This window comes from Argentina silus, assembly GCF_951799395.1.
Source record: "Argentina silus genome assembly, chromosome: 4".
In the NCBI taxonomy this organism is placed as follows: Eukaryota; Metazoa; Chordata; class Actinopteri; order Argentiniformes; family Argentinidae; genus Argentina; species Argentina silus.
The window spans coordinates 4,778,220-4,799,944 of NC_139658.1; the positions used below are offsets into that span (position 1 = coordinate 4,778,220).

The 21,725-nt window shown below is 43.9% G+C and overlaps 1 protein-coding gene across 2 annotated transcripts in view; it reads right to left on the reverse strand.

Moving 5' to 3' along the window:
- Positions 1-1,758: 1,758 nt before the first annotated feature.
- The window catches only part of slc38a3b (solute carrier family 38 member 3b), a 28,979-nt gene continuing 9,012 nt past the window's right edge, over positions 1,759-21,725 (reverse strand). Inside the window, exons 2-17 of one of the 2 annotated variants that reach the window (XM_083668723.1) lie at positions 21,210-21,393; positions 20,658-20,678; positions 20,388-20,472; positions 20,157-20,272; positions 14,536-14,609; positions 13,537-13,629; positions 12,506-12,587; positions 8,620-8,702; positions 7,855-7,913; positions 7,279-7,458; positions 6,949-7,028; positions 6,725-6,825; positions 6,148-6,272; positions 5,877-6,021; positions 5,085-5,188; positions 1,759-4,901 (exon numbers count right to left, since the gene is read on the reverse strand). In XM_083668723.1, coding sequence (XP_083524849.1) covers positions 4,797-4,901; positions 5,085-5,188; positions 5,877-6,021; positions 6,148-6,272; positions 6,725-6,825; positions 6,949-7,028; positions 7,279-7,458; positions 7,855-7,913; positions 8,620-8,702; positions 12,506-12,587; positions 13,537-13,629; positions 14,536-14,609; positions 20,157-20,272; positions 20,388-20,472; positions 20,658-20,678; positions 21,210-21,313 — 1,557 coding nt within the window. In that variant the 5' untranslated portion in view covers positions 21,314-21,393 and the 3' untranslated portion in view covers positions 1,759-4,796. The remainder of the gene's footprint in view (positions 4,902-5,084; positions 5,189-5,876; positions 6,022-6,147; positions 6,273-6,724; positions 6,826-6,948; positions 7,029-7,278; positions 7,459-7,854; positions 7,914-8,619; positions 8,703-12,505; positions 12,588-13,536; positions 13,630-14,535; positions 14,610-20,156; positions 20,273-20,387; positions 20,473-20,657; positions 20,679-21,209; positions 21,394-21,725) is intronic. The other variant, XM_083668724.1, reaches the window with a different exon arrangement.

The following is a 21,725-nucleotide window of genomic DNA, read 5'->3' on the forward strand; positions in this document are numbered from 1 at the left end:
CTCCCAGGCTCAACTAGGCATTCAAGTGTGTCATATCAGTCGAAATCTGAGCACGGATCAAGAAACACTTTAAAAAGCCTCCCTCTCCCTCCTCAGATAGCTGTTCAGTCTCCAGTTGTTCTGTTGATATCTGACGTCGTAGAATCTAATTATTGTGTCACCACTGTAAGGACGTTCTAAAGAGAAGCAAAGCTGTCTGTAAACCCGTGAATGCAGATTGCAGAATGTGTGTTGCCAGCCTCAGTCCTGCCCGCTTGCAATTGCCTAATGGGAAATGTAGGCTATTACTGTTGTAGAGGTGTAAGCCCAGAAGGCATCAAAATCATTGACTACCATAAATAGAAAGATAACACATAGATGTTGTTTTTTATTATCCCTTAAGCAGTTTGTTTGCTCCCCAAAATCATCTCATAGGATTTAATAATCAATAACTGTCTTAAGAACACGTCTAATATCCTAAAGCAGATTATTCTACTAGCAATACAAACATATGCTTTAGGCCCCAGGCTGATCTCACACTGATGCTCAAGACTGCACAGCAGAATCCTCTTCAAATTATGTTTTTTAGACACTGACTCAATAAGATGTGTATAAACAGAACTGAACACAGTTGTAATACAGTATGTATGTTGCCCACAGCTGATGATTGGCTATATCAATGATATATGATGTATGAATGTATGCTCTATTCTACTACATTACATACAGTGCAAAGCAACATTATACTGTACATCATAAGCGAGCAGGTTATGTTTTTCTGTAGTAACATTGTAGAGCAGATAGCGCCCTCAAGTGCTAGAAGAACAACTAGGCTATGTTTTCCAAGAAAATGAATTAATGGGCATTCATGCTAACAATAAATATACTTATCTGTAAGTTTTTAGGTTGTGTGCAAATGGCCAAAAGGAAAAATCAGCTCTGTAATTTCGCTTCTCCCAGCATTGCTTATCGTAATTATCAAAAACAAACATGCTTCACACCCGACCCTACATATCAATCAATCAGCTGATCTGTGACATTTCATTTTAGGGGTTTGGCAACTAATAATAAAAGGGAATATAAGAAAGAAAATCTATCCAAATGGTTAACCACAAACTCCTCGCTGTTGTGTTGAGGCTCAACAAGGGATTGGGGTTGACATAACTTGTGCAGATTAGACAAGGACAGGGGCATAATAACCTCAGTGTGTGGTTGTAGGGGCAAGTACAGGTTTATGTTTGTCTCGACTCTTTGCTTAGAGCTTTGCTTTGGCCAACATGAGCATGGCAGACAAGGGTTGTAAGCAATAGACAAATAATACATGGGCAAACTTATCAAGTACCATATCAGTGAATTCATAATTAATGATGATGTTGTTTGTGTTTCCATTCATCCTAGTCTCCCATGCCAGACACTGGGCTGTAGAGAGGCTACACACATTCATTCATCCATGCATGCATCTGTGTACAGTATGTGAGTTCATTTACGGGTGTGAATATATGTATGAGTGTTGTCATAGTAATTGCCAGACTCAAACCAGTAAGATACACAGGGAATATGAAAGTGTTCATATGAATAACAAAGACCATGGGGAGTAAAGGGAGACTGTGCTTAAGGACGGCTACACTGCCTTACCATTTGCATTAAAAAGTCTCCCTTTTACACACTTTCTTTTCTATTGGTTTTATTGATGCGTTGCTCGGAAAACAGCCGTAAGCCATATGAGAACGCATGAGTTTGGATGAGACAAAAAGAAAAACAACAGAAGTGACACAGGTGTAAAAACGTCTACATTTGTTTTATTGTCAAACTAAAACTGTCCTATTTACACTATACAAGCTAGATATGCATCATGAATATAAAGGGTTTACATTTATATACATTATTTATATAAGCCACCTTATAAGCCCAAAATTCATATATAACTTGTTATTTACTCAGTCCTTTCATTTCCTTAGAAACAAATCACAATAGTAAAACAAGAGCTATAACAACATGTTAACTGGCATAGATTGGTTCAGGTACACGAGAAAACAGGCACATTTGATAACATTGCCCCAGTTAACATTGTGGTACATCTAAAGTTGAAGAACAAGGCCTCTATAATAGACAGATGGTAGTTATATATATATTTTGGCACAATCCCAGACAAAATAGGCTAAATGGTGTAGGCAATATACCACGGTCAGTGGTAAGGTGTTGCCTCCTTGGCTGGTGATGACCAGACAGTGTTTTATACCACAACCACTGCCTTAGCAAGACATGTGGAGAAACAAGGGGTTGAGGCACAAACATGCGATAACTATTACAGTTTAGTAGTTGATAAAAGAAAGACAGTTCAACAACATTATCAATTAAAAATTAATTACTGTACACAAGAGAGAAAGCAACAGCCACTGTTGTGTATAAGAATAAAAAAAAATAGTCTTACATAGGATTTGGCAACATAATACGTTTGAGATCAGAAATGTAACCACCAGAAACAAAGTAATCACCATTTTGTGAATACAACCTTTTCATTGGTTGAATCACCTGCCTGTGATCACTGCTTAAAGAGACTTTCTGCTCTTTAATTTATTAATGTGGACTAAACATGAATTGGCTTTAGATAATGACACTGTTGGTAACTATTAGAGGTAATAGCTATATTGTGAGTTTTAGAAAAATGATCAACGTTATAATTTGAATTACAATGTTATTACAGTATTAATTAAATAGTTATTTTTTAACATGGGTAGATATTTCACATCTCTCTATTCCATTCAGTAATCAGTAAACTGATATGTCAAACTTCTGAAAGAGTTCAAGTCATCGCAACCTTTATCTTGTGTTGAAGAAGGGGCCATAGGCTTTCAAATAACATCATCCAATACTGACTATTAGAGTATCATCAACATTTCAAAAACTCAACTTGATCACAAAACCTCACCGTTAGAGACCAGATACATAACACCATGATATAGCCATTAATAATTAGAGCTCCTACATCAAAGTCTTTTGGACAGAATATCACAGCCGCATAGTTCTGATTAACTGAGTCAATAACCATTGAGAGTGGACATAAACGATAGACCTGCTTTCTTCCTTCGCTAAAACTTCAACCACAGGATCAAATCACAAAACAAGTAGGGGAAAAGGGATATTAAAATACCACAAAGACGACATCAATAATATGGACCTTACAGGACCACCACAAAACAAAAACATATTTGCCCCATATGTTACCATGCCAAATACAGTAAACTAAACTCAGGAAGGAACTGTGAGGGCAGGTTGGAAATAGGCTGACTTTAGACAAGGATTTCTAAATAAACTTTTAAATTATTTATATATTTGACTAAAGCACTTGTATCAGTGTTATAAAAGCATCAAATTCATATAATCAAAGTCTATATTGTCAATGATTACATCTAGGATGTCAGTTCATCTAACATGAATATGGCTGTATGTTTTTTTCTCTTCTTATACAGCTCAGTGCCCTCAAGCTGTCCACCTACAGTTTAAACTGTCGCCTAAACCCACAAATATGCTAAATCATACAATACAACAGACTGTGCATACCATCTATAGATACCTGATCATATACTTAAATACTCTGTTCTGAGGTCCATTGGCTCACCTTGTGAAATTAAAAACATTGATATACTGAAGTTAAATAAATATACATTTCGGTTTCACTGTATGTGTGGGGTAGCCTGTCCCACTCTCCCATCATCTGTACTGTAAGGTATCAGGGATGCAGGAAGAGTTGAATTCCACATGCTTTTGGGACCTGGGCCTGGACTAAGCCCTACCACCACATACTTGGCTTTGGCACATATCACAACACAGGCTGACTGCATTCCTAACATGGGAAAATATCATATACTGTCCAACACGGTCATTGAAACTGTGTTACACTACGATGGTTAGATTTGAGTGCTGCTGGTAGAAGGTAGGACAGGGATACCAGGATAGCCAGACTGAATATCCTCCCTCCAGTCCAATAGAGTAGAGTCACCCCCCTCTGTCCAATAGAGTAGAGTCACCCCCCTCTGTCCAATAGAGTAGAGTCACCCCCCTCTGTCCAATAGAGTAGAGTCACCCCCCTCTGTCCAATAGAGTAGAGTCACCCCCCTCTGTCCAATAGCACTCTGATTAAATCCACTTGTGCTCTTAGAGACAACCTAATAGATCCTCTGTGTATAAAAAAAAAAAAATACCATATGACTTCTTCACTTCCCTATCATGTATAGACAGGCTTTCCTCATCTCCCTCCAATAGAGATAATCGCTGTGCTTCTGTACAGTACTAGCTGCAGGTCACGTATGTATAAAGGCGTAGGGTTTGGATATAGATAAATAAAGAGGAAGGGACAGAAAGAAGGAGGGATAGCTAGTGAGAGGGTGACAAAAGCTAAATTATTTTTGTTTGCTGAATTTCCATTATGGCTGGACTTGGAGGCACTATCCCACTCATAAATAAGAGTCATGATTTTAAAAAGACCCCGTTTAGTCCAGATTATTCATATACAACTACAACCCTATCCTGGATTACATAGTGTTTATAAAACCTTTTTTTCTGTTTAAGTTCTGTTGAGTTACAGTTTGTTAAAAAAAAAAGAAAGAAAGAAAGAAGAAAAGAACCCTCAGCATGATTTTGCCCTGTTTGATTCGGGAGCCTTCCTTACCCCCCCCCTTCCCCATTGACTCCGACTCCTGACCCTACAATGCACTCTGTTAGAGGGTTTTAAAACAGTTTAAAAACACCCCCAACCACTCAACCTCTCTCTCACACACACTCACACACACACACACGCCCGCACACGCACACAGGATCTAGTGGCCACTGCCAGCGTTGCTGCTCCCCATTGTCCAGTCAATGATGATGAAGCTCAGACTCATTGTCATGAAGAGGACGCCTAGGCCAGCGAAACAGGCAGCCTGAGGGAAAAAAATGACAATAATTACAGAGTGCCTTATGGAGATACTGTATCCATAGTTATAGGATATATTAATGGTAGCAAGAGAAGCAGCCATGGAGCCATCATGACAACATGGAGAGATACAGTACAGTGCATGGGCAAGGTGAGACAGAGGAGAGAATGAGGGGGGCATTTTGCTCACCAGTATCTTAGGGACAGAGTTCATAGGTTCCTGGTCCTTGGGCACAATGCGGATGTAGAAGACAGCGGGGAAGATGAAGATGAGGCAGGGGGCAGACGTGGCACCTGTGAGGAACAGGAGGAAGAGGAGAAAGGTCAGGGCTACATACAGACCAGTTGTGAGGAAGTGCTTTTTGAACACATAAACAAGCACAACAAATACAGTATATAGACCAAGGACCGACATTTGCCAGAACTGCATTGGATTCTACTGTTTTGGGGACAGATCAGGTGTGTGTGTGTGTGTGGGTCCTCAACTTTGACCACTGTCCCATGAAACATGTGCTCCGTTCAAAGGAAGAGATTGACAAAAATATTGACTCAGGTGGTCATGTATTTGTTTCGAGGACAAGGCCAGGCAGAGTGGTGTCAGAAGCTAATCAGACTGGAACCGGTATGTCAACAATACGTACAACAACTCAACTTCTAAAAAAAAAAAAAACACTGGAAAAGTAGAGTACTACTATGAAACTAATATGCATATGTACATGCATGCTAGATCCATTACTCTACTAGCTTGGAATCCATGATGGAACCCAGAGAAGAATGTGCACTTGTTATCAGGCACCGCAGTTGAGATAACACTTTAAAAGAAAAAGAAAGTATACTTGTATTGCTTGGTAACCCATAATAGTATGAACACTAAAGTTCACCCTCCATAAGTGTACTAACTAAATATGCCCCTGAGAAGCAGAGCTACCCCTGAGCTCCTCTCCCTGAGGAGGGGGGGGGGGGGGGGGGGGGCTGTACTAACCGATGATGCCAAAGATGCCCAGGATGTTGGGGGCGAAGATGACCAGCATGTTGATGATGGTGAGCAGGGTGACAGCGATGACAACGTGACGCACCCAGTTGAAGGTCTTATTGGCAAACAGCATCTGCTGGATGGCCCTGCGCACCTGGGGAGGGATAGAGAGAGAGAGAGGGAGGGAGGGAGAAAAAAAAGTTAGTGAGGAAGCAAAATAGTTCTATACAAGGTTTTTGAAAGAATGAAACATGGATGCAGTCTAGTGGGTCTAACTTACGGGGAAGAGCACGATGGGGACAGTCAGTGTGACAGCGGTGAGGACAGCCAATCGCACGCACAGGATGAGAGTGTCATATGGGTCGATCCGGCTGTAGGTGTGCAGCAGCTCTGGCTCCACCTTACCTAGAAGAACATCAAGTAAAGGAGGTTTTACAGTCAGGCCTACAGTCATATACACACCGTACTCAATTCAATGATCCATACAGACTTTCCTTGAGAGTGTCCTACTAAGTCAATTGAGGACTGTTTTTACAACTTAAGCACATAATACATAATGTGTGACCAGGGTCTGTTGGCAATATGAATCGTACTAAATGACCACAAGGGGGAGCTGTGCTCCCATCTCTGAAAGATGGAGAAAAAAACACTTTTCCTGAAGTTCTCTGAAAAATATTAATTTACATTCATGAATCTTAACACTACATCAGCGAATATTTAATGTACAAGTGGGCACTGTGGAGATTTCCATGTGGATGTATACTTGTATTATTCATATTACTGTGAACATAAATATAAAACACAAGATATTCATTCTGGCCATAGTAAAAGGACAGAGGTAGAGAGGTTGTTCTTACTGTAGAAGGTCAGGTAGCCGAAGAGGGCAGCAAGGAAGTACATAGTGTACATGACCAGGATGGAGATGTTGGACACGTGCTGCATCCTCCTCTGAGTGGGGCTGCAATGACACAGCAGAAAGGTTAGTGAATGTCACACCCAACACTGTTGTAACAACAGACCTGTGTGGTCATACTGGGGTGGCACAGTGGCGGGCAGGTAGGGTAGGGTAAGGCACACTCACTTGCGGAGCTCAGTGTAGATGGGCAGGACCTCAGGGTGGCACACAAATGCAAAGGCCAGGATGGGGATAGTGTAGGCGGTCTATAAAAAAAACAAAAAACACAAACATATTTAGTTATGTTACCATGGATACAGACCAGCTTCAGAGGGTCAGACGGCACTACCATCGTTGAGTTATTAAAGTCAGGTAAGTAATTACACAATTTTAAGCCATACATGGGAATATACATACAAGGAAAATAGTAAGTTAAAAAGGTACTACGGCTTCAGACCTAAACTCTAGTCCAGTTGCCAGACTGGACTGTGGATAAGGTGTCCTGGGCTGCTGTACCTGGGAGTTCATGGTGAACATGCGTGGGTAGCAGTGAGAGTCGTCCGCCTCGTGCACCAGACCGTTATGGTAATCATGAGCGTGCTCATCAGCTGAGCCGTTCAGGTGGAGGTGAGCTACCGTGCTATTGCCTGAAAATTCCTCAAAGGGGCAGGGGATCTGGAACTTCTTATAGATTACCTGTGGGGAGAGACAGGTGGGAGACACGTCAAGGCAACGCAGAGGCAGCTCTCAGAGATTAGTGTCATATACACACTGGGGAAGAGACTAGAGGAGTGGGGGTGAGAGAGATGGGGGAGGGAATGGAAGCCCAGAGAAGCCATTTCACAGCAGATTAGGGTGAGTCAGCCACTAAGCCCATTGGTCCTGCTCACATCCTTTGATGCCTAAGCAGCACTGATATGACTCCCATCAAACCACGTCCAAATATCAAATACTAGAGACGAGGGGGGGGGGGGGGGGGGGGACTGTGAGTGGCAGGCAGGTCACATAAACCTTCATCCGCTCAGCCTAAGTCCACCGTGATGTGACATTTCACTGAGGTGAAATAAATGGGAGGAGGAAAAGGAAACTTACCGCGCTGAGGAAGAAGACCATGCAACTGAGAGAGAAGCCACTGGTGTAGCCAAGATAACCTGGAGGGGTGGCAGAAAACAAAGACGGACGTTAGCCTAAGGAAATGGAGCTGCTTAAATCAGCACTACTCTAACCAATACCTTGGCAGTGTTGTCTTCCTATGGAAGAGTGAGAAATGTGACACGGATGGGGGACTGGGGTGATGACACTCGGTGTACATGGTGACAGATCAGGCTCGATCCCATTTGGTAAATGATCTTCTATCATGGACAGAAGTGCCACTGCACCAGTCAAACCAGCCTGCGTTGACTCAGAGGTACTGGTGTGTGCTGGTGATAGTGGAGCAATAAGGGGCCTCTGAGTGCCATGGAGGCATGGGAGGTTAATTGGGTCCCTGGCGTTTCCACGGCAGCATCAATATCGAGGCGTGCGTTGTGTGAAAGCGCTGATTGGCTGTTGTTGTGGATCCCATGACTCTGTGGTGTTGGGAGGACACCCACGTGGCCGATAAGCAGGTGACACGGGCAGGCACATCAGCGGGAGCCAATACCACAAGCAGCCTCTGAAACCCGCTGCACTCACACCATACATTGCAAGCGTCCGGTGTGACATAAGACAAAGCTGCCTGTGACCTTCAACAAGACATAAAACAAGAAGGTGGGCATGTGTACTTTGGTGAGGAGAGCTGAGGTAAGTTTGGGAGGATGTGAGTGGGCCAGGGGAGAGGAGGAGAGATGGGAGGAAAACTGCCTGATCGTCTCTTACCCAGCTGTTTCATCAGGGCCAAGGGGAGTATGACACAGATGGAAACCAGGATCACCAGGTAGTTACCATTCAGATACCACAAACTGGAGAAAGGGAGGGAGAGACAGAGAGAGGGGTGGGGGACAGAGGAGAGACACAGAAGGTTACTTATGAGAGAGAACATGGCTAAAATTAGAGCATCAGTATTGGGTCTATACTGGCCTAAAATTATGGAACAGGAGTCAGAGATAGGTAATGCTATTTACCAATCTGACGCCATGACGCAAACAGCCAAACACATGCGTCATCGACTGACGGCTGTACAGCTGAGATGACACGCAAGTGCAGTGACAGCAATAACAACCATGTCTGCGGTCTGGAATTACTTGATGATTGAAACAGGCACCTGTAAAACTGCTAGTTGCAAAATGGTGTTTTGTGGGGTGGCAATATCATCACAGTATCATTTCACATTTTTTTTAAAATAGCCTTTTTTTCGGGATGGTACTCGGCATCGGCCAATACTAAAAGCTTAGTACTTGGAATCAGCAAGGGAAAAAAAGTGTTAAATGGCTGGAAAGCAGCCCAAATAGGGGCGCTTCGTGGCGTAGCACACTAATGCCCATACCACATAATCGCAAGGTTCCTGGTTCGATTCCGACCCTCGACACGTCTTGCATGTCATCCCTCCTCTCTCTCCCATCCTTCTTGTCAATCTCTACTGTCTCCATCCCAATACAGCAGAAATGCCCTAAAAAAAAAAAAAAAAAGAAAAGCAGCCCAAATACCCTAACTGATAGACACTGATTGAGTCTCTGTCTAGGTGTCAGGATAATTGTCTGTCTGATGGCCCTGGTCTGAGAGAACCATGGAAACACCAAACCTATTTAGCTGATATTAGAAATGGGTCTCTATTTCTGTTGCCGAGTCGTGCTCTTTGCATCTGACAGATCAGCTGGTCTGAGGCACAGTCGTACATAAGCCTAATGATTTAAGAGACAGTTTACAGTCTCCTGAAAGGGTGGCATATAGGACGGAGGGCATATAGGGTGGCATATAGGACGGAAGCGGGTTGAAGTTGTCGCAGAGTTATCGCCCTGTTCCCACGCACACCTGCTTGTATTTTCATAGCTCTCCCGATCTCCACATATGTGGTCCTCTGATTGACCCCCGCCCCCCTCCCATCCCCTCATCCTCCATACCACACCCCTACCAACCCAAACACAGGCAAATAACTACACCCCCCACGCACGACCCAAATACACATGGAAGTCCAACCCCATTCCCCCCCCCCCCTCCCCTCCCCCCACCCAAACATACTTTCCTACCACTGGACCTTGGCCTGAGAGTCTATGGAGCAGTGCTACAGCTACAATACGTGTGAGGACATTCTATTCTTAGCCCCGCTCCCCCTCCAGCCACCACAGGCCATGCCCCTGTGTCTACATCTGAGCAGCTATATGTGGGAAACACACATCCTCACGTCAAATACATATCCTGTGACTCACCCCTTGTCAATAGAAAAGTGGGCTAGCACATACACACGTCTGTATATTTCCACATGTACACAACACAAGGACATGCATGCATGCACGTCGCCAGGCTATCAGGCGTGATGAGACCCCAATGTTTGACACCGAGTGACCCCAGGGATCACATTGGTACTTGACCTGAGTGCCACTCAACATAAAAAGGAACCATCCCTGACATTTAATTTGTTTTGAATGATAAGGCTCATCGCAACAGTGTTTATGAAAAACACCTTGTGCATGACTGGCCGTGTCATGATGGTGGCACGTGGTGTGAAGGGGCTTGTTTGGTCCTTGGGGTGTGGGGGGTGGGGGGGCAGGGTACTCATGTGGTGGTGACTTTTCATGGAGATGAGAGAGAGGCAGACCAGTGTGAGATGCCATACACCGGGGATAGTCAGTATGCTAAATCGATAGAATCATACCATAGTACAATACAACAGTCACTTTCATCAGGAAGGACTTTGAACCCTTACTACAGCACATTGTCTTTCAAAGCCGGGGAATCAAAGGGTCTTTCAGATCTATAGCTGCATGGTTAAGCTGCTAAGCCTGTTATTATTAACCCCTCATAAAGCTCACACGACTTAGTTCACTGGTCTACTGGGTATAGGCGACTAAACTGTGTGTGTGTGTGTGTGTGTGTGTGTGTGTGTGTGTGTGTGTGTGTGTGTGTGTACAACTGTGTGTGTCTAAGCAGGGCATGTGGCTAAGCAGGGACTTAGAGACTCTCGAGAGCAGAAGTCACATGCAACCCAAGTTGTGACCTTTCAGGGCCCTTGGTGACCTAGTCAGTCCACACAGTCTGGTTTCATTGGACATTTGACCTTGGGTCAGTCCCTGTGTGTCCCAACTCTCTAACTTTCATGCTGTGTCCCCCTGACAGAGATTCGCAACATGTATATTGTATAATATATGTATATTTCTCATACTTCTTCCATCATCAGCTACCCATTATGCCATGTGTAGGTACATCCACATTCTTCATACATAATCACACTACACATTCCTGTCCTGACACTGAGATTGTCCTGTGTTGTGAATGTGTCTGATGCCTCCCTCCCTCTTCATCCCGCCCCACACGCTCCCCTGCCTCTAAAGCCTGTGTGTCTGACTGAAAGGCCCTAATCCACCTGTCAGCCACAATATATATATATATATATATATCTCTGTTGGGACCATCTCTATTTAAAGCGCCCAGGGCCATAGACAAACCCCCGCTACCACCCCCTAACTCCTTCCTTCCTCTTCTCCAGATGCCATAGGTCTTAAAAACACCACAGCTTGTACCTGGGGCCAACGTAGAGCACTATGAATTAGAATGACCATTGATAGAGAGAGTCAAGTGAGTGATCAAGAGTATAGATGTGTGAATGTTTGGGCCTCGTCTGATCTGTCCTTCAGTCTGTCCTCTTGAGGTTGGCACCCCTGTCCAATCAGCTGGCGTTGCCATTTAAGCGTGTGTGTGTGCGTCTGTCATAATACTTACTCTGGCTTGTGACCCAGCACATGAGAGGTCCTGCCTCTAACTCTTCCACGCATGCACGCACGCACACCATATTCTGATCCTGTCACGCCCCACCTCATCAACAACAAAGGGTGTTGACAGGCTTTCAGAGAATTTGAAGACCCACGTGCATCACTAAAACACTTGACTACAGTGTCCAAATAAACACAGACATATGGGCAAAACACCAGAGGGCAGGAGAGGGATGGTCAAACCCAAAACAGAGAGAGAGCCAATGGAGAGGCTGTTTCATCTCTCCGCCTGCTGTCAGGATTCTAACACCATTGTGATGAATGAATTCGGTTCTTCTTCATTGGCTGAACCAAGCATTTCAAGTATTCAACAGCCCCATGGTAAAGCAGAGGCCAGAGTGCTTTGATGCTGAGCTGAGGCCTTTGGCCAGGCTAATAGAGCAGAAACGTGAAGTGAAGTTTCCTACAGCTAGCAATTTAGGACAGGGCAGGGAAGGCTGAGCTCTCATCACTCCTTGTTCAGCCCAGGGTTTGTTTTTAGATATCACAAGCCAGGGGAAGGCAGGAATCCACTTGAGTCGCCAAGAGCCACAGGACGCCCGTCACACCATCGCCCCTGCACCACTGCTGTTTGGAGTGGTTGCCCACCTGACAAAACCAGCCCCCATCTTGCCTGACCAATGACAGCCTCCCACCCCTGTCACACCCCTTCAGTGGGTGGTCCAGACTAGGCCCCCTGATAAGGCTGTTCCAGAGCTCATGCTAGGCGAGCCCCTGCCCAACTGCAGAGATGATAGGTAGAGAAGCATATTGGTAGAGAGGGGCACTCATTGGGCAATGGCCTTCACCTGTCAGAAAATGCTGTGGTAAGTTAAAGTGGAGCCAATGAGACTACTCACCCAGAGTTTGGACCCGCCTTCAAGAAGGCTTCGATGACCAAAGGGAACTCAGACTTCACGATGTACAGGTAGCTGGACATGGCTGTGAGGGAGCAAAGACAGAAGAAGCCAGAGATACAAATCAGAAACATTTATTCAATACATGAAAGAGTTGTTACGACTAACCCAGTAAACATGGCACATTCTAATGGTGAAAGATAATGTACACATCGAGGCATACAGACTCTGGCTGGGTACGGTTTCTATAGGCAACGCTATATTTAGAATGGATTACATCTACTGTAACTATTCCCCAGGTCTCAAAGCAGGGGTAACATTGTAGCACATTTGATCATAATCATATACTGCAAGAGTGGAACAGCTCAAAAACAGCCTTCTGGGTTTTCTGTAATTGTTTTTCCTCCTGACTCCATGCATAATACTTCAACCCTCTTAGGTTGGTCATGGCCCTCACCTGAAACAACCTGGGTTATTCAGAGCGTGCACTTTGCGTCTCTTGGTTACAAAGACAATCTTCACCTAGTTCTGCCGTTACACTAACACAATGGTAGAGCTGCCTGCTAGTGCCTTCAGTAGGTCTTAGTCGTAGCTGGGATCAGCCCACGCATGCTCTGCTCAGAGGTAGCGGTGCGAGGGAGGGATTCTAACTAATGCCAACACCAAACAGCCAGCAGCTGTTTGCCAACTGGACTGCTGGCCTTAGCCCCTAATACACCCCCCCCCCCCCCCCCCCATCTCAGACTCGCAAATACAGAAAGAAATGTGTTGCCAAGTCAAGCACATTGAAATCATTAACTTTAAGCCAAAGCAGTATTAGTAGTATTATGTGGATGGAGACCGGGCTATTGGGGTAATATGAAGGGTTGAACTCAAGGTGAAGGTGAATCATCGCAGTCTATTGACCGAGACCCACAAGACAGTCCCACTGAGCTCTGTGATTATCCATCACAAACAAACAGAGGCCACAGGCTGTGGAACATTGGACTAGAAGAACACAAACTACTCTATTAGCCCCCACGGTGACGCCTCACCTCCGATGTTTTGCAGTGTGATGGCAATACCGGCGGCCATCTTGCCCGGTGTGCCAAAGGCCCTCTGGCCCAACTGCTCATAGGCTCGTATGCCTGGAGAGGGTGACAAAACAGCAATCCTGAAAATAGCAAATTACACTAGAAAATCTACATAGGTAAATGTTCAGGGTCTGCATTTTTCTGGTAGAACCATAAACTATTACGTTATACAGTGCCCTGTGTAAGTAATAAGGCAGTAAAGCATTTTTTCTTATTTTGGCTCTATACACCAAAAGCTGCATTCTCAGCTTTTATTTGAGGGTATTTGTGTACATATTGGTTTCACCATTTAGAAATGACACTTTTTATATGTAGTCCCCTTAAGAAAAAATGCTTCAGTCCCATTACTTATGCAGGGCACTGTATAAACATTGCTCCAACTATAAGCCATTGTACACATTGCGGCTCAGATTACAGTCAAACCACATGAGTATAATTCTATAGGCAAATATATACAAGCTCCTAGAGAAACTATACTAACTGGAAATTCTATTACTAATCTGGCAATTGAGTAAGCCATGGCTTTTGCTCTATATTAGTGATATTGCATTTATAGACTTCGAAGATGCAAATGTCACAGGTGTGTGTAACTATCATTAGGACAGCTGTTTTTAGCTATGACGTTAGTGTTTCTATATGTAATAGTTGTACTGTGTGTGTCCCTAGTTTGTTCAATGTTGTATCAGTGCATGCAAGTTGTTTTGTCTGAATCTTTGTTCCCCCTGCTACTATCGAAAACAGGTCTTTCTTGAAAAATATACTGTATCTCAACAAGACTAACCTGTATAAATAAAGGTTAAATAAATAAATGTGCCCCTATTCCTGTGGTATTGAGTATCCCAATGGGTACCTCCAAAATTGATCTACCATTACATCTTGATGTGTTACCACTGGGTGTGTGTGTGTGTCTGTGTTTGTGTGTGTGTGTGTGAGCGTATCCTGTGGCGTGGGCCAGCTTACCCACAATGCCGGAGGCTTTAAGCAGCAGGTGAATGGAGTAGGATGAGAGGGCGGCAACTGCAGTCAGAAGAAACCTGTCAGGGGAGAGAGAGCGAGAAGAGAGGATGTAATGAAACAATTCTAACGTGTCAACTTCTCTGTTCCCTCATCACATTGAACACTCATAGTGGGAACATTTTGCCCTATTTGTTTCCTTTCACATCTCCTCCATTTCTAGAGCATACATAATGTGTGTAAGTGTATATTTTTCTCTGTATTTGGCCTTTATAAATACACGGTCCACACGTCTATAAGTCACACCACACAAACAGAGCTGAGATATGAGAGATGTACCTCCAGCTCCTGATCCTAACCTCATCATGACAATAAACAAAAGGAGGGAAACATTACCCATTCTGTAGACCTAGAATATGCCCATTTAAATGAGGTCAAATGTCTATTGTTGACAATAGCAACAAACAAGTGCACTGCCGATGTGGGTACTAACCGTAAATTTAAAAAACCCTACTCTCTCTGAATACATACACTACAAAGAAGGACGGACGGACGGACACAGACTCACTCTCTCTCTCTCTTACAGACAGACAGACACTGCTTTGCACTTAAGGCCATTTTATGCATTCATGGCTGTGCACTTTCCAAGATTCTGTATTCCTGAATTTGAAACAGTGTTGCCAAATATGCGTTCCAGACATTACTCACTCTAAAAATGAGGAATTCAATTGTACTCGCATACACTGTATCCCAGTACATAATATGACAATAAAACTTTGAATTGTAGTCCTACGTATTGAAGAATTGACACAAAAAACTGAAAGGACTGGACGGGTTAAGAATAAAGACATGTACAGTGCCTATAGAAAGTCATCATACCCTGTGAAATCTTTACCTTTTGTCACATTACACCCTGGAAATTAAAATCTAACTTTTTTGAGCTGTATGTACACATTATAACCCTCATCAAAGTGAAAATAAAAATGTAAAGGACAATTATTAAAAATTAATTAGTGAAATACCTGGTTTGGATAAGTGATCAGCCCCTTAGAGTATACCATTATAAACTTGCTCAGGTGCAACCAATCAACTTCCAGATCAAACACCAGGCTAATTGCCCCCCACCTGACATCAATTGTAGTGGTTTTGATTACTTCAGAATAAAACCAGCTGTTTCTTGAGGATTCCACTACTTGAAGTGCATGGTTCTGCAAAGAATTCACCATGGTTGGAAAAGTACTTTCAAAAAGGCCTCCGGGATAAAGTTGTAGGAAGGCACAAGTTAGGTGAAGGCTACAAAAAGATTTCGAAGGCTTTAGCTATCCCTCTGAGTACCGTTCAGAGCATCATTAAGAAGTGGAAGGCGTATGGCACCACCAACACCTTGCCTAGATCAGGCCGTCCGTCCAAACTGGATGACAGAGCCAGGAGGACATTGATCAGAGAAGCTACCAAGACGCCAAAGGCAACTTTGAAGGACTTACAAGTCTTTATGGCTGGGACTGGTCTGTCTGTGCATGTGACAACAATCTCACAAGCTTTACACAAAGCTGGCCTGTATGGCAGGGTAGCAAGAAAGAAGCCTTTTCTGAAAAAGTGCCACACTCAGTCTCGTTTGTGCTATGCAAAAACACACCTGGAAGATTCTGTTGCCATGTGGAAAAAGGTTTTTATGGTCAGACAAGACTAAGATTGAACTTTTTGGACTGAACTCCAAGCGCTATGTTTGGCGAAAACCAAACACAGCACACCACCCAAAACACACCATACCTACTGTGAAGCATGGTGGTGGCAACATTATGTTGTGGGGATGTTTCTCTTCAGCGGGGACTGGGCAATTGGTTAGGACTGAAGGGAAAATGGATGCTGCCAAGTACACCCAAATTCTTGAGGACAACCTGCATCCCTCTGCTAGACAGCTGAAGATGAACAAACTGTAGTAAACTAATGGAAGTTTAACCATACGTTTAACGCTGTGTCAAGGACCCACAGGAGAATGGTGCCCATCACAGGCCTAACCCCAAAAAAAGAATGAATGGTCTGTATCTTCCTTAAATATCCTACAAACAACAGAACATAGGTGGGAGGGGCCTGTTGGCCCATACTATATACGTTACAATGGCAAAATAATTGACTACAGTCAATGCGCAACATCCTCAGAACATCCACCAGGCATGCTCATTCAACTGTAAAAAGGTGTTGGAGGGCTGGAAAGGGGGGCATTGATCACCATTCACAATGGAAGATCAAATGATCACTGTCTTTGTATCAGCATCATTTCAATACATTTAAAATCACATGGCTGGCACCACCAAATCCGTCTACAGCTGGATCAACATCAGCCATTCATTGGAATAAGCAATGGTAATACATGTAACATGTTATACATTCAGGCTATTTAATAGCAACTGAACCTCTCAAGGTAGGCTAGATGACCAAGAACACTCAACAGTGAAACTCTAGTCTACCACAGATAAAGGTTGCAGTGCTATTTGCTATTTCAATGCTGCTACATGTATGTTTTTTTTTTAATTAAGTATGTCATAAACTGCAGACAGTAAACATAACTGGAGACATCACTTTGAGACTGGCCCTGTTAAACTTACTGAAGTGTTGGAAACAGGTAAACTACAACAATAAATACAAATACAGTTTGACTGTTTTGCCCCAAGGTTAACAAAGTTTGCCAATATTTACAGTAATTTGTATTTACCGTTTTTGGGCAACCACTTTAACTCCTGCCCCTGACTACTGCCTCTCTACAAAAATGAAGAGTGTCTCTAATTAATCTTTCCTAGAGTATTGATTTCAGTGTCACTTAAACAAATGACCATGAGTAGGATTTTACATTACCTGATTAAAATCAACCACCATTTGTAAAATAGGCTACTGAAAGCAAAAGATGCAATTTCGAAACACTGCCAAAAGTGTGGCTGGACTTGCAGCCTCTCCAGTGCACAGGGTACATGGAGATTTTCCCGTTTATAATAACAGATGAGAATGCACATATCTATGATATTCATGAGACACACAACTCAAATCTGAGTTTCTCTAAACAAAGAGCACAGTTGGCACAATGACATGTACTGGGGGGGGCATTAAAACCCATGCTGGAGATCTGCATGCACATTTGGCACGTAAACCACAGATCTGTGGCCATAAGGGGGTGCACACGGAAATGGGAATAGACTCCTTAGTGGCTTGGATATGAGCCAATTCAACAAACTAAATTGTACTTTACAGTAGGATTACAGAGTAGAGTTAAGCTACACAGTGAGCTCCCCAATTGTAATTCCAAGGAAAACATCTCAGTTTCATAAAAAAGGAATGAATTGTATGAGAGGATTTTTGTATGAAGACTGGAAAAGTACACTCGCAAGAACAATGCCAACACTGGCTCATGACCAGCTGAAATATCCAGCTATAGCCGTGTGAACTCACAGTGCAAACCCTGCTAATAAAGAGAGCTTTCTCAACATCCTTTCAATATCATAAAGACGCTAAAATGCCAACAGAGAAAATAATGTTTGATCATGGAGCTAGGTAAGGGGACTAGGGTGTTCTAACTCTCCTATATTAAAGGATATAACTCTCCTTTCAGTAATGAAGGTCAGTAATCCTACTCGTGGGTGAAACAAGTATTTCCCACAGCCCTGTTCCCCTATGCCCCTGTGCCAGAGGGAGAGTGGAGCCACAGTTCGCCTACAGAGGCACTGACCCCTGGGTAAGGGAGAGAAGTGCTCTCTGGTCAGCATTCCTAAAGGATCAGAGGGCAGTCTTGGCGCCCCCCCCCCCCCATCACCTTTCCCAGACCTCTGTCCAGCTCCTGTGGCCAGATGAGGGCCTTGTGACTACAGCAGAGGTGAGGATCATAATGTAGCATCTGGCCCTTGTGCGAGGCGAGGTTGAGCTCTGGCATTCCACTGAGAATTCAGAGGATCTTGGCTACGTGGCCATTTTATAGGCACTCTATTCAGAATCTATTCCTGAGTCCCTTGGGAAAGGTTGAGCAGTGCTGAGTAAGACGTACTGTAGAGGCTCATCATGGCTCTTTCTAAGTCCCATAGGAAATGTTAAACAAGGAGAGTAAGGCAGAGAACATTTGGCTCTACTCTCTCCCTTGAGAACCGCTGGGGTGTTAGGCCTACTCTCGAATGCCACTTAATCAAACTTGCAAAGTGGAAAATGTTCAATAAAGTGGACAGGTTTTTGCACACCCAAGAGTATGCTCTAACAACGTGGTCAACTGTTGCATGAAAAGACAGAATTTGGACAAAAAAAATAAAATAAAACACCTTTGGGACATGATGCTCAGAAGAACAAATTCATGAGAATTCATTCCTGCCTCTAGACGTCCACCCTAATATATCTCTCTGAAACCCTTAAGCCATGCGAGACCAACAGCTTCTGTAAAATAGCCGGAGGTCACAAAGGCAAAGAAAAACCCTCTTACTTACAGGAATTTCTCATAAAAGCTGCATTACAGAGACTTATGGTAAAACAATAGGTTTTTCTTTGCAGCAATCCTCAAACATTTTTTTTCCAAGAAGGTACACAGGGGAGGCTTTAATGTGGCCATAGGTGACCTTGTTTACCTATATTTAGATTAACTGTATCTGTGGAAAAACATGTAGGCCTATATCAGGACACATCCACCAAAGGGATGGTGACGACAACGACCATGGTCTCTTATTTAACTGCAGGTGACCATGAGTTTTAAGGAAGAGGTCTACAGGCCCCATCTTTAGAGAATCACACTTTGGAATCTATGGAATGGGAATTGCTGGATCCCGTTCCCAGCGTTGGGATTGAAGCGGTCCTTGTCCTGGTCCCAAGGCCTGCTCTCTACAGCTAAACAAACCAAGGCAGGGTCACAGGGGCTGTCTGTATCTATGGGACAGAGCAGAGCTGAGAAAGGAGAATGGACATGCAAAATGCTACAGTGGGGGGCTGTACATGTGCATGGGGACTGGCAGGCGGGGCTATTCTGGGCTGTGGCCTTTCTGGGGCCTGTATGCGTTCAGGAGGGCGAGGAGTAGAGATAGAGTGAGTGGAAAGAGGGGGGGGGGGGGGGGGGGTGAGATACGAAAATGCGGTGGGATGTATTACGTCACCAGAGGTGCTTACCCAGCACCCAGTCAGCACCCAGCCCCACCCCAGCCAACTACCACCCCCATCCCAACCCAGCTCTCCTCTTGAGCAGGGCTACAGCTCTGGGGTAGATAGCATTCATGGTACATTATATCTATATCTTTATATATATATATATATATATATATATATATTTCAACCCCCTTTGCCCACTGTGTGGACAGTGGTGGACCCCATGTGCAGCCTTGCAACCTGAGGGGCCATCACCGGGAAGCACTCTTCTCAATCCTATAGCTCCACCTCCACAGGCTCTTCATATGTAAATGGTGATCACAACAGGGAAGTGTTGTCAATGTGCCATCACCTGTGCTGAATGGGTCAGTGATTTGATAGTTAGCCCATTGAAAATGTGTATCTTCACACTGTTTGTATGGGAAGAACATTCAGCCAAGTAAAGGCAATGAGACAATTGAGGAGGATGGGCAGGATTAGACACATACATGCATATAGATGCATAGAAACAATGTTTCACTTACAAGAAGAGGAGTATGCCAGTGTTGGCCATGGCATAAGCCAATCCCAGGATTCCACTGCCCATGATAGCATTCCCCAGGTTGAACACAGACATGCCGAAAGAGGTCTTTCCCTCAAACTGACAAAACAAATACAAGAATCTCAGATTAATTTCACTCAATAAGATTAAGCCGACAAAGGCTTGTGATGTTTGGAGCTGCCGTGCATGTGGATAGACTGTCAAAGACACTTACATCTGTGAAGCGTGTGGGCTTCTTCCCATCTCCACTGGGCAGGAACTCCTCACTCTCTGCCTGGATTCCATCTCCGTCATCAAATCTGAAGGATACAGAAATGGTTGTTAAGACTGAAACCAGCACTTTAAAACTGGGGACAAAACCAGGAGGGAGTTTCATGTTGACATTGCATGCTTTGCTCCAGGGATTGTTTACGTAGCGAGTAATGATGTCAAATGGTCGATCGATAAACTGTGCGTGTGTGTATCTGCTTCTGTATAAACATACCTGACATTTTGAGTACCATTTCTGTATGGCAAGACAGAGGATCCATCAATCGACAGGCAGCACAAAAACAAACAAGACAAACATGCACTTAGAGACAAACACCACTCAGAGAGTCATTCATATTAACCAGGTTTATGTATACATCTTTCACCGCTCCTGTCTTCCATACACTCATTACTGATGTTGCACACTTTTCACAAGGACAAAAAAAAAGAAACACAACCTGCATGGCAGAAACAAAAAGAAGCCCAAGAGGATTGTTTCTGCAATGTGTCGATAATATTTGTGGGTAAATAACCAGCCTTTGGATGGAATGGCCGAAATTTAGAAACACACGTGACGAAGGTGACGTGATGTTTTATGGGCTACGATTTCCATAGAGGTAGGCCAACACACACTGAACAGTTACATGACACAACACAACAGATATCCATAAATCTCTCCAGTGTAAGGTACTGGCATAACGAGGGCTTAGCACTGCAATATGTTTATTGGCATAACCTATAAAAAAAATACATTAAAAGGATGAGAAAGAAAGGACAAAATACTCACGTGTCCTCCTCAAGCATGGTCTTCATTGGCACGCACATGTCATCTCCTAGGTCATGACCTTTCCCATTGGGTAAGATGCTCATCTCCGATTGGGCAGGTTCCATGTTCTGAGCAGCAGTTATCCCAGAATCCCTCTTGCTTGTGTGTGTACACTGGGTGTGATCCTCTCCAGTCCCTCAGGTATCTGCAGCAGAGAGATTGTACTTGTTTACTGCCATGTTGGTGCGAGTAGACGGAATGTAGACCATATGGACATATTCGTGTGTCCATATGTGTGTTTACGTGCACAATGTACATGGTGTATCTCTGTATGCGGGTGCCATGTGCATCATAAACCTAAACAGTGAGTCTCTTTGTCCCCATCATGACTATGTAGTGACTCAGTTATTTACACACTAACTTCAGTTCTGACCTCTTTTACTCACTCAAGATCCTCACTGTATATACATTGACTCATATGCATACGCACACAGGTCACGGTCTGTTTGAGTGGCACCTCATGACACTGTTTGCTCA